The sequence below is a fragment of the Rhinatrema bivittatum genome, chromosome 5 (assembly GCF_901001135.1).
Source record: "Rhinatrema bivittatum chromosome 5, aRhiBiv1.1, whole genome shotgun sequence".
In the NCBI taxonomy this organism is placed as follows: domain Eukaryota; kingdom Metazoa; phylum Chordata; class Amphibia; order Gymnophiona; family Rhinatrematidae; genus Rhinatrema; species Rhinatrema bivittatum.
The window spans coordinates 10,217,987-10,234,216 of NC_042619.1; the positions used below are offsets into that span (position 1 = coordinate 10,217,987).

Sequence of the window (16,230 nt, forward strand, 5' to 3'; positions counted from 1 at the left end):
ACAAATGGTTTGTAGCAGAAACAGTAGTACAATTTTCTTGGCCTCTGAATTTTTCCCTGGTCACAATCACATTCTAATGAGTGACAGAAAGCCCCTTACTCTCTTGACAAAGAGACCCTAATGATGAAATAAATTGACCTCAAATGTTCTGTGTACTGTACTTTATAGTAATAATATGGCCATTTTCTTATGTAAACTCCTAAGACAAGTAATGTGAACAGAATAGCTAGAACTCATTAGGATGAGAATCTGAGACAAGAAATGAAGCAGTAAATAGGAAGGAAGAGACAAAACTTGCATCTGCTTGTACCTTCTCTCTGCAGCAGCAGTGCCGAGTCCTGGATAACTCGGTTGGTCGCCGTACAGTAGGCTAATTGCGGTCTTTACATTAGAGGTGTTCCAGAGGTGGGTGGTGTTGCATCTGCACCACAGATTACAGAGCTACTCCCAGGACTCCTGAACCCACTGGCAAATAGCCGAGATACCGCAGAATGTGCTTGCCAAAGTGTGCAGTCTGAGTGCTCCTGAACAGGGGGTGGGGGTCTGACATTTTTGATCTCTAACATATTAGCATTAATTAGACACCTAGAATTTGTTTGCTTGAAAATCAGAAATTAGTCTGGTCTCCTTTCAACTGCCCACATTTAGATTACAATAAAGCTGCAGGAATAACAAGGGATACGTTTAGGAATTATTAAATGGTGGCCTTTTTACCTTACATGGCAGATCTTGTGACACATCGTGACTTTCAACAGGATCAATTGAGGATGTTTCTTTCAATGATTATAATGTTAATTTAGGTTCAGCCTTTTCTCTGATCACTTGATAATTCATTCTTCCCCTTTCTCTTCTCCGCCTCTGTGCATGCTGACTGGGGCACCCATCAATGCAATCATTTTAATATGACAAATTTGTGTAAATATTTAAAATACATTTTTTCTAAAGAAGGCATCAGTTCTTCCTTCCTTAAAGTACCCACATTTGGATATGAGATCAAGTGTCTTTCAGAGTGATGACCATTCCCTAATGCAAAACTTTCCGTATCCTCTCCCGGATCTGCTTTGTTTTCACCCCGTACACTATGGGGTTTACTGTGGGTGGGATTATCAGGTACAGATTGGCCACAGTGATATGAATAGAGGGAGAGACTGTCTGACCGATTCTCTGTAACATAACAGTGAATAACATTGGTGTGTAAAAGACGGCAATTACACACACATGGGCAGTACAGGTGCTTAAAGCTTTCACCCTCGCTTCCTTGGATGATAGTCTTATCACAGCCTTTAATATCAAGATATAAGAGAAAGCAATCAAGAGCATATCTAATATTACTACAAATAGAACTATGCTCATCCCATATATCGCATTGACTTTAATATCTGCACAGGCCAGCTTTGCTACGGACATGTGCTCGCAATATGTGTGAGCAATTACATCATTCCTACAGAATGGCAATCTTTTGACAAGAAAAGGAATTGGCGTGATTATCAGTACACTCCTCAGAAAAACTGCAAGTGCCATTTTGACTAGAAGAGGATTGGTTAGGATAGAGGTGTATCTGAGGGGGTTACAGACTGCAACGTAGCGATCCACTGCCATTAACATCAGGACCCCCGATTCCATACCTGTAGAGGTGTGAGCAAAAAACATCTGGATCAGACAAGCATCAAAATAGATTTCCCTGGAATTAAACCAGAATGCACTCAGCATTTTAGGCATTACGGAGGTAGATAAAATGATATCAGTCCCAGACAGCATAGAAAGGAGGAAGTACATGGGCTGGTGGAGGCTGGCTTCTGTCTTGATAATAAAGAGGATGATAGAGTTTGCTAAAACTGTGCTCACATACAGAGTACAGAATGGGATGGAGATCCAGATGTGTGCAGCTTCCAGCCCCGGGATACCATTCAGGATGAAGAATGGAGGCTGGTAGTGGGTGTTATTGAGAGCCGACATGATGCACTGCAGAGTTCAGGTCAATTCTATAGACGCGTTCATGCCCTGTGTATAACGAGAAGATAACGAGACCAAATCTTATTTATTTATTTAATTTGATTTGAGAAATGCCTTTCTAGAAAAGCTTAAGGTGCTGAACAAAAGCATTTATAGTACACTACAATATAATATGATAAATCCAAATCCTTATTCAACATAGTAAACAACCTCATTGTCGATAACAGCAACTCCAACGCAACCGTAACCAAAAATTTAAGCCAAGATTTAGCTATCTTCTTTAAGGACAAAATCTCCAAAATAACTGATTCCCTCAACACCACATCAAGCATTCAAATTCAAATATCAACAAACAGCATTTCTCCTTGGCTAGACTTCAGACCTATTTCCAATATAGAAACAGAAAAAATGATGAGAAAAATCAACCTAGCACGTCATGACTTGGACACCATACCCACCCGGGTTCTTAAAGAAATTGCTCATCCAACAGCCCTGACAATCGCAGCAATCATTAACAAGTCACTCGAGGAAGGTGAGCTTCCTAACAAGCTAAAAATCGCTACAATCACACCTCTACTAAAGAAAAAAAACCTCAATCCAGAAGACGTAAACAATTACCGCCCAATCTCTAACCTTCCCTTTTTGCTAAATTAACGGAGAGTCGGTCCTGAAACAACTTAACGAACATCTTGATGACAACAAAATACTTTATCCCACCCAATATGGATTTAGGAAAAACCACAGCACAGAAACCCTCCTACTCAACCTTTCTAACACCATACTAAGAGGATTCGACAACAAAAAAGGGTACCTACTGATCCTCCTGGACCTCTCGGCAGCCTTTGACACTGTCGACCACAAAAAGCTTATTTCTAGCCTTGAATCCATTGGGCTCGCGGGCAAAACACTTAGTTGGTTTACATCTTTCCTTAAAAACAGGTATTTCAAAGTTTCCTACAACAACAAATCATCCAATGCTATCCCTCTCAAAACAGGAGTGCCACAAGGATCAGCACTATCACCCATACTATTCAATATCTACCTTACACCTTTATGCCATCTCCTATCAAGCCTAGGCATCACGTACTACATGTACGCTGATGATATACAAATCCTCATTCCAATAATTTCCTCCATAGAAGATGCAATGTCAAGAGCAGCCTCACACCTTGATGCAATCCGAAACATGCTAATCAACCTAAAATTATGTTTAAATATGAGCAAAACTGAATGTATTCTAATCGTAAGAAAAAACTCTGGATCAAAAACCACACCACCCTTCCAATTTGACAACATCCACATTCAACTTAAAGACAACGTAAAAGACCTAGGCTTATGGTTAGACAATGAACTAAACTTCAAAAAACACATTTCTACAAAAACAAAAGAGGGCTTTCATAAACTACAAGTAATCAAACACTTAAAACCGCTAATTCACCCCCATGATTTCAAAACCGTCCTACAAGCCCTTATCTTTACCAGTTTGGACTATTGCAACTTTCTCCTGATTGGCTTACCTAAAACATCCTTAAAACCTCTGCAGTTACTTCAGAATGCTGCTGCCAGAGACCTGACAAGTAAAAGAAAATCTGACCATATAACCCCCGTACTCAACAATTTACAGTGGCTACCGATAGAGAAAAGAATAATTCAAAGTTCTCACAATTCTTCATAAAGCAATTTATAAAGCAGACTACACAGCCCTGGATAACATTATACATATTCATAGATCACCTCGCACGACAAGAACAACAAGTAAACTCCAACTAATGATCCCTTCTCTTCCACATGCCAAACTGTCCTCCACAAGAAGCAGAGCCATTTCCATCATTGGTCCAAAGTTATGGAACTCGTTACCTTCTCACCTGACAGTGCAAGAAAACATAAAATCTTTTAAAAAAGATCTTAAAGCCTGGCTACTCAGCCAAACTCTCACAGACAGCACACTCAAGGATAAAAAAGGATAAATCCACAGTTCTCTCCCTCTGTGTGTCCCCATCCGACATACAATCTCCCAACCTTTGACTAACTCTCTTTATGTCTTCCAGAATCCCTCCCTTTTTGTCCTATAGCCGATGTTCTATAGCCTATGTCCCCCTCCTTGATTTTAACTCAGATTTTTTCCTTTTCTTTTTTACCTATTTTATGGTATATCTTGATATGTTTATGCTAATGTTCTATACCAGTTTTTACAGTTTTGCTGTTAAATTCACTTTAAATGTATCAGGTTGTTGTAATTGTAAACCGGAGTGAAGGCAACTCTGCACTACCTCGGTATATAAAAATATGCTAAATAAATAAAATAAAATATAACATCTGTCCTTACAGTAAATCAAGCAATTGCTGAATAACAAAATAACAAATACTAAAGTATAAAAACCAGAAAGAGAATTAAAAAACCCACTCAGATCCCTTCTGAAAACTGATGTGACTTTGTGGGTAAAAAGTACTCAGTCTGAAACTGTGGTCTAGAAGTTGTGGAGAAAAGAATTCACGAATTTGGGTACTCGTTCTCTTCCAAAATTTGCAATTTTTAGACTTAGAGTTTTTTTTTGTCTTAGTTTCCCCCAATTCTTCATTTTTTTTCTAACCAGCATTTTGACCACATCAAATGCATCATCTCTTTATGACTATGAATAAACTTACAGTTGACCCAAAATTATCCAAGTCTTCAGATCCCAAAAGCTGTGAAAGAAAATCTAAATGTCCTTAGTGTTCGGGGCATGAGAATCCAGTGAATTCTGAGTGAGGCATGAGAATAAAATCCTCCTACGTTTATAGTGCATCCTTACATCATCCCTAGAGGGACCCTGCTCAGTGGGGAATCTCAAATAAAACAGCAGTTACAAATAAAAACTCAACATGGAACCTGTTTCTGCTAATTGCCTGCCTTAGGGGTGCATTAGACTGATGACCTCTGGTGCCTAATGAAACATCAACATAGGGAGGAAACTTTCAAACAACTCCGCTTATGTGGCTGCTGAGAGATCTACAACAGTATTTTATAAGCTGTGCATAACACATAGGTGCGTACTACAAAATATACATCTCTCTACCCCTGCATATGTACACTTACACACAAATACATGCAATGCATTGAATGTGAGTATTTCAAAGCATCGAATACGCATACCTTTCCTACCAACTGTAAAAATGTATGCGCGGATATTTTACCTGCAAAAAGAAAGTAGTACTTGCTCGCATAATCCCGTATCTACATGCGCAGGAGAGCAGGTTTTAAAACATGTGCATACATTGAAATTACCAGTTTTCCAATTCCTCCGCCAGTTTGCCCAGTCCTTCTCTAAGTCATTGAAATCCTCCTGTTTCTTCGGCCTGAGCACCCTCCAGATCACCCAGCGAATACAATATAATAAAGACATCTGATACCACTTATGCAAAATGATTGGAAGGTGTAAACTTCTGCATGGAAGTCCCTTATACAATATCAACCTATGCGCGGAACTGTGGGCCCTTCCTCAGAACACCCCTAGACTGCCCCTTTACATGCGCGTACATGTGCAAGTGAACCATACGTTCAATGTTTATAAAATATGGATTACACAAGAACCTGTTACTTATATGTGCAACCCAGACCGGGTTTGGGGTTATTAATAGGTCTTGTGCAGTTAGGGGGTAACCATTCATGGACATCCCTCGCACAGGACACCCTAGGTATAGCAGAGCTCTGCAATAGGCTCTGGGGGCAGTATTATTTGGAAGACAGAGAGAGAAGTCCGAGTCCCCTCCAGGATAGGCCAAATGGGCTCCATTGCTGTCCTCTCCCACGAGGTGCAGAGTGGCTGCTCTGGGACTAGCTGTGGGATTTTGAACTTTCATTTAGAGGAGTCCTGCTGGAGGCCTGGGCCTTTCCGAAGCCCAGGGAAAGGGGGAACCCTGGCCGAAGACGCCCAGTGTTTAGGGAAATGTGGCGACTGGTCGCAGCGATTTCTGCAGTTATCTAAGTTTGGGAAGAAGATTTGTTTTCCAACATCTGGGAGGAAGGGTTTTCTGCCCCAGAACTGTAGTCAGCTAGGATTCCTACCAGCAGGGATCCCACCAGAAGATTCATCTACGAACTGTGAATAAAAGATCTAATTCAAGGGAGGACACCCATCTGGTGTCCACAAAGATCCCTGAGGAATAGAGACATTGACTCTCCTGAGATAGACTTTGTGCCATCAGGAGGGGCGTCCTGACCATTCAAGGGGGGGCCTAGCTCAGAGGGAGCACTGCAGTGCACAATCTAATCCAGAAACAAAGACTAATGCACAGATAGAGGGGAAAGGAGCTGTGATTCCAAGAGAAAATTGTAGATACTGTGGAATGTGACTTACCACATTCAATTGTGCCATCCAGTGAAGCAGTGCCAGTAAAGCATTATTTTGGACACTGCCTATGTGGTGCGAGTGGGGTTTGTTTGCAACACAACACACAGCGCACAGCATAATGAGGGAGCTCCAACACAGCTCACCAGTCACCCCATACTGGGATCAGAGAGGACTCCTTTCCACCCCTAGTCTGAAGGACCTACACCATGGGAGGGGAGGAGAAGTAAAAGCTAGCCAGGGTCCCTGCCCGAAAGAACTTACAAATAACTTTATGTCTCGCTCCGTACTCGACTTCTACCTTAAGGATGGGTTACACTTGCATATATGCTAAGTTTTACATGCCTAACCAGGGGCGGATTCCAGGAATATATCAGCCCTGGGTATCAGTCTGACTCCCCTTGTGCATTTTCACTGCAGAATGCGTTTCAATGGTTCCCAAAAGCAATCCAAACTGACCCTTCAGAGGTTCATCATGTGACTTGGAGCCTGGCAGAATTCAGCCAATAAATCTGCAACATAAATTTTACATTTTCCCTAAATAGCTAAGTAGTAGAATTCACTAGGGATCTGCATTTGTTTAAAACAAAAATGCAGAATGCGACGAATAAGGCTAATTCGTTTCATTCAGGGGGCCCTGAATACCATAACCCAACCCAGAGTCTGGGTCCTGACTCAGTTGCCGGGTCCCAGTGCTGGGGCAACAGCCTGGATACTGGCCCAATGCCACATCTCGACCTGGAGGTTGGGTCCTGATGCCAGGGCTCAGCCTGGATCTAGTCTGCAGGTTGGGTCATGGCCTTGGGCCTGGGTCTGGACCAAGGCCCCGGCATCAGGACCTGGCCTCCGGGACTGATTGCAGAAACAGGCCTGGGCTCAGGGCCTGGCCTAAGCCGAGGCCCAGTCATTGGGATCTGGTCTCTGGGTTGGACCATGGCATCAGGCCTACATTTGGGCTCCGGCCTAACCTGAGGTGTCAGCTTTACATAGGCCAAGGCCGCAGTTCATACTACGGCTTCGGCCTTTGCAAGTCCAAAGCTTCGGACTAGTTTCCGCTGGCTGATCCCCACTGGGCTGTGTAAAGTGGGGGCTGGGGGTATCCTGGCCCTGTTATTTTTCCTGGGGTGGGGATGGGAGGGAAATCTACTTTTTGTTGTTTGATTGTTTTGGGATTTTTTTTTAATTGCTTGATTTGTTTTTTCACACAAATCAAATGAATCAAGCAATCCACGAAACAAAGGTTTTGAGAAAAAATCCTCCCGAAAATGAACCGAATAACAAAAACAATTTTTTTTACCCTGAACATCGTTAAGAAGCATTCATAGTCCCAGGTAGAATTAGGAGAAGCTCTGAGACAGGGAGAGCAGGCCCTCGAGGAACGAGTACCTGATCCCTTAGAGCAGAGAGCCTCAGTTGTATTGTACTCACGTAGCAGTAACAGCGATTCCACTAGACGAGAGGTCTGGCACCAGAACAGAGGGCAGGCCCTCAGGGAGCGAGTACTTGGTTCCAGTGAAGCAGTACTGTGGAATAGATGATAGTTGTACTCACAGATGGAAACTGTTAGTGAAGTCTTCCAAGTAGAAGGGTTTGAAGATGAAGGCAGCGACTCAGGGAACATGGGCCCTCGAGGAGCGAGTACCGGTTTCCTGATAGCACCTGAAAGAAGCAGAAGAGGCCCCCGAGGAGCGGGTACCCCATTAGCAGTAAGAGTTCCAGATAGGGCTGGATTGGCAGAGCAGCTTCGGTAGGGAGAGTGAATCCCATCCATAGAGTTCCGGTTGCTAACTCGATGAGCAGCAAATACTGTAGGCTTAAACATCCGGGCAGTGTGACGTCATCTCAGGGGGACGCCCCTGAGGTTCGCACCAACGTGGAAATAAAGATGAGGGCGGTGCGCACGCGCCCTAAGGTATCTTGGAGGAGCATGGAGGGAGGAAGCACCAAAGCCGGTCCGGGGACGCCGGAGAGGACGGCAAACAGACGCTGCGGCGGCCATCAGTCCGAGGTGAGCGGGAGGAGCCGCAAGTAGTGAGAGGAGATGGGGCGAAGCCGTCGAAGACCGATGGTCGCAACACATATATAGAGAAAAGCATAGACACATGGAGAGGAGCCTGAGGAGTCTGCAATACCTAATGAGACAAATAACTCCTTGTTACCTCTTCTTCCTTATCTCCCCTTGTAATCCTCCTCACATACTCCATTCATGGGGTAAGCCGCTCTGCTCTGTGACCAAATTCTCCATCACAAAACTGACTCTGAACTTTCCACCTCACTGAGCCATATGCCCGGATGTAAGTTGATGCATCATGCCCCCCCACCCCCCCGGTCAGAGTTAAGTCCTACATAAAATCCTACCTTTCTGAGGCTGCTCTTAAATATTAAAGTCTGGCTTTCCAGTATGATAGCCTGGTTGATTTTAACCATATTTTCTATAATAAATGCATTTCCTGAAGCCTCTTATTTGTATGTTCTAGACGGTAACTTTTAAACCGGCGTGCAGGTGCACATGTAGATATGCATGCCGGCTCGTGCCAAAGAAGGCGGCCATTTTATAACCTATGAGTGTATATGCGTGCATGCTATAAAATAGGCCGAATGCGTGGAATTGTGCGCACAGTTTTATATGGATGTGCGCATGTACATGCAAATGCCATCTCTACCATATAAATTGGGGACGATTAGAGGTGAAGTGCGATGATAGTTTTCACAGTCCATTCCCTGCTTGCCCAGTTAAGGGGATAGGACTTCCAAACCGCACTAGTTTATTACCCTCTCTTTCCCGACCCTTAGACCCCTACTGACCAGCCTAGATTTTATTGTTTTATTACTTACTTGCCAACCATAGCAGTGGTAAAGTTATGTGGCAGGGGACCCTGTGCACGCAAATACTTACGCACACATTTTATGTTAACAACTCGGAACGCCCATGTCCTACCCAGACCACGCCTATGCTCAGGCCCTTTTTGGGTTTTTTTCACTTGTGTGCATACCGAGAGATATACACATACACGGGCAGCTTTTAAAGTCTGCATGGCGCACCCAGCCCCTCATACTTGTGTGTCTCCCGGTTCTGGCATGCTCCGGGCTTTTCAAATTCACCTGTCCGTGTTTTGACCAGATTGAAAGCTCTACAGAGTAGCGACTCTCTCCTCTGTGTCTGTAGGGGGCTGCATACCTGTGCCAGTGCTAGATAAGTAATGATAGCACTAGTTCAATGTCCTTGGCTTCTGAATTGTTCCCTGGTCAGAATGGCATTCTTAGGAATGATGGAAAGCTCATTACATCCTGCGGATGAGGAAGTTTCATCTCCAATGATCTGTGTGCTCTACCTTGTAGAGGAATCAGTCCAGCCTCCTTCAAATGCCCCACATTTAGGTCCAGCAGTAAAGATTAAAATTAATTTGTAGGAATAATAACTAATATGCTTAGGAAATTTTAAATAGTCCCCTTGAGCTTAAATAGTGGATCTTGTGATAGAACATGGTTAATCCTATCAATAGGATCAATTGAGGATGTCTTGGTCAATTATTAATGTTAATTTAGGGTCAGCCTTTTCTCTGATCCCTTGATAATTTATCATTTCCCCAAAGAACTCTTTTCCTTCTCTGTCTCTGTGCATGCTGACTGAAATAACCAACCTATTTTACCAGATAGAAAGAGATCTAAATGTGGACTAAACTCATGGCTATTCAAAAATACATATAATTTAACTTAAAAACATCAGACTATAAGAACAAGAAGAAAAAGGAGATAAGAACATAAGAACATGCCATACTGGGTCAGACCAAGAGTCCATCAAGCCCAGCATCCTGTTTCCAACAGTGGCCAATCCAGGCCATAAGAACCTGGCAAGTACCCAAAAACTAAGTCTATTCCATGTTACCGTTGCTAGTAATAGCAGTGGCTATTTTCTAAGTCAACTTAATTAATAGCAGGCAATGGACTTCTCCTCCAAGAACTTATCCAATCCTTTTTTAAACACAGCTATACTAACTGCACTAACCACATCCTCTGGCAACAAATTCCAGAGCTTAACTGTGTGTTGAGTAAAAAAGAACTTTCTCCGATTAGTTTTAAATGTACCACATGCTAACTTCTTGGCGTGCCCCCTAGTCTTTCTATTATTCGAAAGAGTAAAAGACCGATTCACATCTACCTGTTCTAGACCTCTCATGATTTTAAACACCTCTATAATATCCCCCCTCAGCCGTCTCTTCTCCAAGCTGAAAAGTCCTAACCTAGATTTCAGCAAAGCTTTTGATATGGTTCTGCATAGGAGACTGGTGAATAAAACGAGAAGCTTAGGAGTGAGTGCCGAGTTGGTGACCTGGATTGCAAACTGGTTGATGGACAGAAGACAATGTGTGATGGTAAATAGAACTTTCTCTGAAGAGAGAGCGGTTTTAAGTGGTGCACCGCAAGGATCGGTGTTGGGACCGGTCCTGTTCAATATCTTTGTGAGCAACATTGCGGACGGGATAGAAGGTAAGGTTTGTCTTTTTGCAACAGAGTGGACACGCCGGAAGGAGTGGAGAGGATGAGACGGGATTTAAGGAAACTGGAAGAGTGGTCGAAGATATGGCAGCTGAGATTCAATGCCAAGAAGTGCAAAGTCATGCATATGGGGAGTGGAAATCCGAATGAACTGTATTCGATGGGGGGGAAAGGCTGATCTGCACGGAGCAGGAGAGAGACCTTGGGGTTATAGTGTCTAATGATATGAAGTGTGCGAAACAATGCGACAAGGCGATAGCAAAAGCCAGAATGCTGGGCTGCATAGGGAGAGGCATATCGAGTAAGAAAAGGGAAGTGATTATCCCCTTGTACAGGTCCTTGGTGAGACCTCACCTGGAGTACTGTGTTCAGTTCTGGAGACCGTATCTTCAAAGAGACAGAGACAAGATTGAAGCGATACAGAGAAGGGCGACCAGAAAGGTGGAGGGTCTTCATCGGATGTCATACGAGGAGAGATTGAAGAATCTAAATATGTACTCCCTGGAGGAAAGGAGGAGCAGGGGTGATATGATTCAGACTTTCAGATACTTGAAAAACTTTAACGATCCAAAGACAACGACAAACCTTTTCCGTCAGAAAAAAATCAGCATAACCAGAGGTCACGAGCTGAGGCTCCAAGGAGGAAGACTAAGAACCAATGTCAGGAAGTATTTCTTCATGGAGAGAGTGGTAGATGCCTGGAATGCCCTTCCGGAGGAAGTGGTAAAGTCCAAAACTGTGAAGCACTTCAAAGGGGCGTGGGATAAACACTGTGGATCCATCAAGTCTAGAGGACGCGTATAAAGAGCAGGCAGCAAAACACTGCACGGAGCGGCAGTAGCCACAGAGACATTCACGGAGCGGGATGCCAGTGGCCAGTGGTTGGTGTTCCACCTTCACGGAGCGGAAGGATGGAGGGCTGCCATCTCCCAATTAAAAAAAGAAAAAAACAAACAAAAAACAAAACAAAACATGGATGGGTTTATGGGCTATAGGTATTACCAATTATTAGGCTTATTCAATTACCAGTTATTAGGCTTTTCAATATTTGATGATAGTTAATGTGACTTTTAAGGCATACTTCACTTTCAATGCATATCCAGCATAGCTCCCTGCTTCAACGGCAGGGGAGAAGAAAAACTAATACTTCACGCATATCCAGCATTGCTCTCTGCTTCAACGGCAGAGAGCTATGCTGCCACTTACCCAACTAATCAAACTTAATATTTCACTTGGAAGCAGCTCCATCACTGCTCTCTACATTAATAGTCGGGGTGAAAGAGAAATAGAACCTAAGGTTACTAAGAGCCAAGAGAAACAGATAAGTATGAGAAAAAAGAAGTGTGAAGCTTGCTGGGCAGACTGGATGGACCGATTGGTCTTCTTCTGCCATCATTTCTATGTTTCTATGTTTCTATTTAGTCTTTCCTCATAGGGGAGCTGTTCCATTCCCTTTATCATTTTGGTAGCCCTTCTCTGTACCTTCTCCATCGCAATTATATCTTTTTTGAGATGCGGCGACCAGAATTGTACACAGTATTCAAGGTGCGGTCTCACCATGGAGCGATACAGAGGCATTATGACATTTTGCATTTTATTCACCATTCCCTTTCTAATAATTCCCAACATTCTGTTTGCTTTTTTGACTGCCGCAGCACATTGAACCAACGATTTCAATGTGTTATCCAATGTGTTATCCACTATAAAGAAAAGAAGGAAGAAAGATAATAATTGAATCATGAATAAATGTGAGATTCTCAAAAATCCCACTGATAAATTATCCGTACTCTACGCCAGATATACTAGATAAATTTTAATATGTACTAGAAAATTTAACTTGATAGATATTTAATGCCACCTAGGAATACCACCCCTGTAAGCAATCTTTGATCTCTGTTTGTTGAGGTATAACTATGAATGTCACTTTGCAAACCATTGTGATCTTTACTTGGAATGACTGTAGTGTATATAAGAACATAAGAACATAAGAAATTGCCATGCTGGGTCAGACCACGGGTCCATCAAGCCCAGCATCCTGTTTCCAACAGAGGCCAAACCAGGCCACAAGAACCTGGCAATTATCCAAACACCAAGAAGATCCCATCTACTGATGCAATTAATAGCACTGGCTATTCCCTAAGTAAATTTGATTAATAGCAGGTAATGGACTTCTCCTCTTAGAACTTATCCAAACCTTTATTAAACCCAGCTACACTAACTGCACTAACCACATCCTCTGGCAACAAATTCCAGAGCTTAATTGTACGTTGAATGAAAAAGAATTTTCTCCGATTAGTCTTAAATGTGCTAATTGCTAATTTCATGGAATGCCCCCTAGTCCTTCTATTATCTGAAAGTGTAAGTAACCAATTCACATCTACTCGTTCAAGACCTCTCATGATCTTAAAGACCTCTATCATATCCCCCCTCAGCCGTCTCTTCTCCAAACTGAACAGCCCTAACCTCTTCAGACTTTCCTCCCAGAGGAGCTGTTCCATCCCTTTTATCATTCTGGTTGCCCTTCTCTGTACCTTCTCCATCACAACTATATCTTTTTTGAGATACGGCGACCAGAATTGTACACAGTATTCAAGGTGCGGTCTCACCACGGAGCGATACAGAGGCATTATGACATTTTCTGTTTTATTCATCATTCCTTTTCTAATAATTCCCAACATTCTGTTTGCTTTTTTTGACTGCTGCAGCACACTGAACCGACGATTTCAATGTTTTATCCACTATGACACCTAGATCTCTTTCTTGGGTTGTAGCACCTAATATGGAACCCAACATTGTGTAATTATAGCAAGGGTTATTTTTCTCTATATGCAACACCTTGCACTTGTCCACATTAAATTTCATCTGCCATTTGGATGTCCAATCTTCCAGTCTTGCAAGGTCCTCCTGTAATGTATCACAATTCGCTTGAGATTTAACTACTCTGAATAATTTGGTATTGTCCACAAATTTGATGTTGTAATTCTGCTAAGGAGTTAGCAATCTGATGTTATTTAGGAGAGTTGTGGGTGGATCCTTGGACTGGTGGCAGGTGACCACGCCCCCAGGGGGGAAGATCCCGAGAGGGACCACTGGTCAGGTTCAGAGTATGGAGACAGACACACACTAGTTCTTTTATTAGACAGTATACTGAACCACCAGAGGTGGCAGTAGTGAGCTGGAATGCCCGGCTGGGCTGTAGTCCCTCAGATACTGGAACAGCGATCCCTGGAGGCTGAGCTGTAGAGAAACTTAAATATAGTGAGTAGTCAGGGTATGCAGAGTTCATGTACTGAACCAGATGGTAACACTCACACAATGTCTCATAGAAGCCCAGGAGCTGGAATGTATAGGCCCTCGAGGAGCGAGTACCTGGTTCCAGGGAAAGCTCTGAGAGAGTGATGGTTACTCACTGATGTAGTAGGCAGTGCTGACTTCCAGGCAGAAGAGAGTACCAAGTAAGTCTGGGAACGAGGGCCCTCGAGGAGCGAGCACCGGTTCCAGACTGTCACCTGAAAAACAAAGGAGAGAGCGAGGCCCCCGAGGAGCGGGTACCCCTGGTAAGTCAGAGGAGGCAGAGTAGCTTAGGTAGAGTAACCCGAACCCTTGCTAACTTGATGTGTTAGCAAATTCTAAGACCTTATATATCTTTCGCGGGTGACGTTATCTTCGGGGACGCCCCCGAGGTTTGCGCCATCATCGGTACTTCAGTCGGGGCTGCGCCACGTGCGCGCCCCTAGGCCTCCAGGAAACATGGCGGTTTGCAGCGTCTAGCCGGTCCGGGGACGCCGGAGGACTTCAGCAGAACAACGCCGCGGCAGCCAATCCTCCCACAGACGAAGAGGGAGGCACCAAAGAGGTAAGGAGGGCAGAGAGAGGGCGTCGGGAACCGACAGACACAACATTTGATAACCTCGCTTGTCATATTCCTTTCCAGATCATTTATACATATATTGAAAAGCACCAGTCCAAGTACAGATCCCTGAGGCACTCCACTGTTTACCCTTTTCCACTGAGAAAATTGACCATTTAATCCTACTCTCTGTTTCCTGTCTTTTAACCAAATGTCCAAATAAATAAATAAATAAACACATAAATAAAATTTTTTATTTTGACAAATGAGTGTAAATATTTAAAATACATTTTTTTCTAAAGAAGGCATCAGTTCTTCAGTCTCTAAAGTGCCCACAGTTGAATATGAGTTCAAGTGTCTTTCAGAATGACGACCATTCCCTAATGCAAACCTTTCCGTATCCTCTCCCGGATCTGCCTTGTGTTCACCCCATACACTATGGGGTTTACTGTGGGTGGGATAATCAGGTAGAGATTAGCCACGATGATATGAACAGAGGGAGACACTTTATGGCCGACCCTCTGTAAGAAAACAGTGAACAGCAATGGTGTGTAAAACATGGCAATTACAGTGACGTGGGCAGTGCAAGTGCTGAAAGCTTTCATCCGTGCGTCCTTGGATGAAAGTCTTATCACAGCTTTTAATATCAAGATGTAAGACAAAGCAATAAAGATCATATCTAATACCACAACAAACAAAGCTACGCTTATCCCATACACCGTATTGATTTTAATATCTGCACAGGCCAGCTTTGCTACGGACATGTGCTCGCAATATGTGTGAGCAATGACATCATTCCTACAGAATGGCAATCTCTTGACAAGAAAAGAAAACGGGGGCGGCAAGCAGTACACTTCTCAGAAGAACTGCAAGTGCTGTTTTCAGAAGGAGAGGATTGGTTAGGATAGAGGTGTATCTGAGGGGGTTACAGACTGCAACGTAGCGATCCACTGCCATTAACATCAGGACCCCCGATTCCACAGATGTAAAGGTATGAACAAAAAACATCTGGATCAGACAAGCCTCAAAATAGATTTCCCTGGAATTAAACCAGAATGCACTCAGCATTTTAGGCATTACGGAGGTAGATAAAATTATGTCAGTTCCAGACAGCATAGACAGAAGGAAGTACATGGGCTGGTGGAGGCTGGCTTCTGCCTGGATAATAAAGATGATGACAGAGTTTGCTATAACTGCTGTGACATACAGAGTACAGAATGGGATAGAGATCCAGATGTGCGCTGCTTCCAGCCCCGGGATACCCTTCAGGATGAAGAATAAAAACTGGTTGTCGTGGGTGTTATTGAGAGCCGACATGATGCCCTGTTGAAGTCAGGTTCAATTCCATAGAAGTATTCACTCCCTGTGTATAATGACAAGATAATGAGACCAAATATTCATATTTATTGATTTAATTTGATTTGAGAAATGGCTTTCTAGCAAGGCTCAAGGTGCTGTACAAAAGTACACTACAATATAATATAATATAATTTAATATAATATAATATCATGTCAGTCCTTATAGTCAGCCCTTAAAATCTATTGCTGAATAAAAAAAAAAAAAGGAAATACCAACATAGAAAAACTAGAAAGAGCATTAAA

The 16,230-nt window shown here is 43.1% G+C and overlaps 2 protein-coding genes across 2 annotated transcripts; both read right to left on the minus strand.

Moving 5' to 3' along the window:
- Positions 1 to 1,023: 1,023 nt before the first annotated feature.
- On the minus strand, positions 1,024 to 1,956 carry LOC115091463 (olfactory receptor 52E4-like). Its single transcript, XM_029601685.1, has one exon. It carries the CDS (start codon positions 1,954 to 1,956, stop codon positions 1,024 to 1,026), a length of 933 nt encoding a protein of 310 aa, XP_029457545.1.
- A 13,052-nt stretch (positions 1,957 to 15,008) lies between these two features.
- On the minus strand, positions 15,009 to 15,945 carry LOC115091646 (olfactory receptor 52N5-like). Its single transcript, XM_029601809.1, is given in 2 exon segments — positions 15,009 to 15,464; positions 15,466 to 15,945. Coding segments are annotated over 2 exon segments (936 nt in total).
- Between the last annotated feature and the right edge of the window lie 285 nt (positions 15,946 to 16,230).

Bases quoted from the DNA above. Each gene is read 5' to 3' on its own strand.
- LOC115091463 (XM_029601685.1), bottom strand. From the start codon at position 1,956: ATGTCGGCTCTCAATAACACCCACTACCAGCCTCCATTCTTCATCCTG.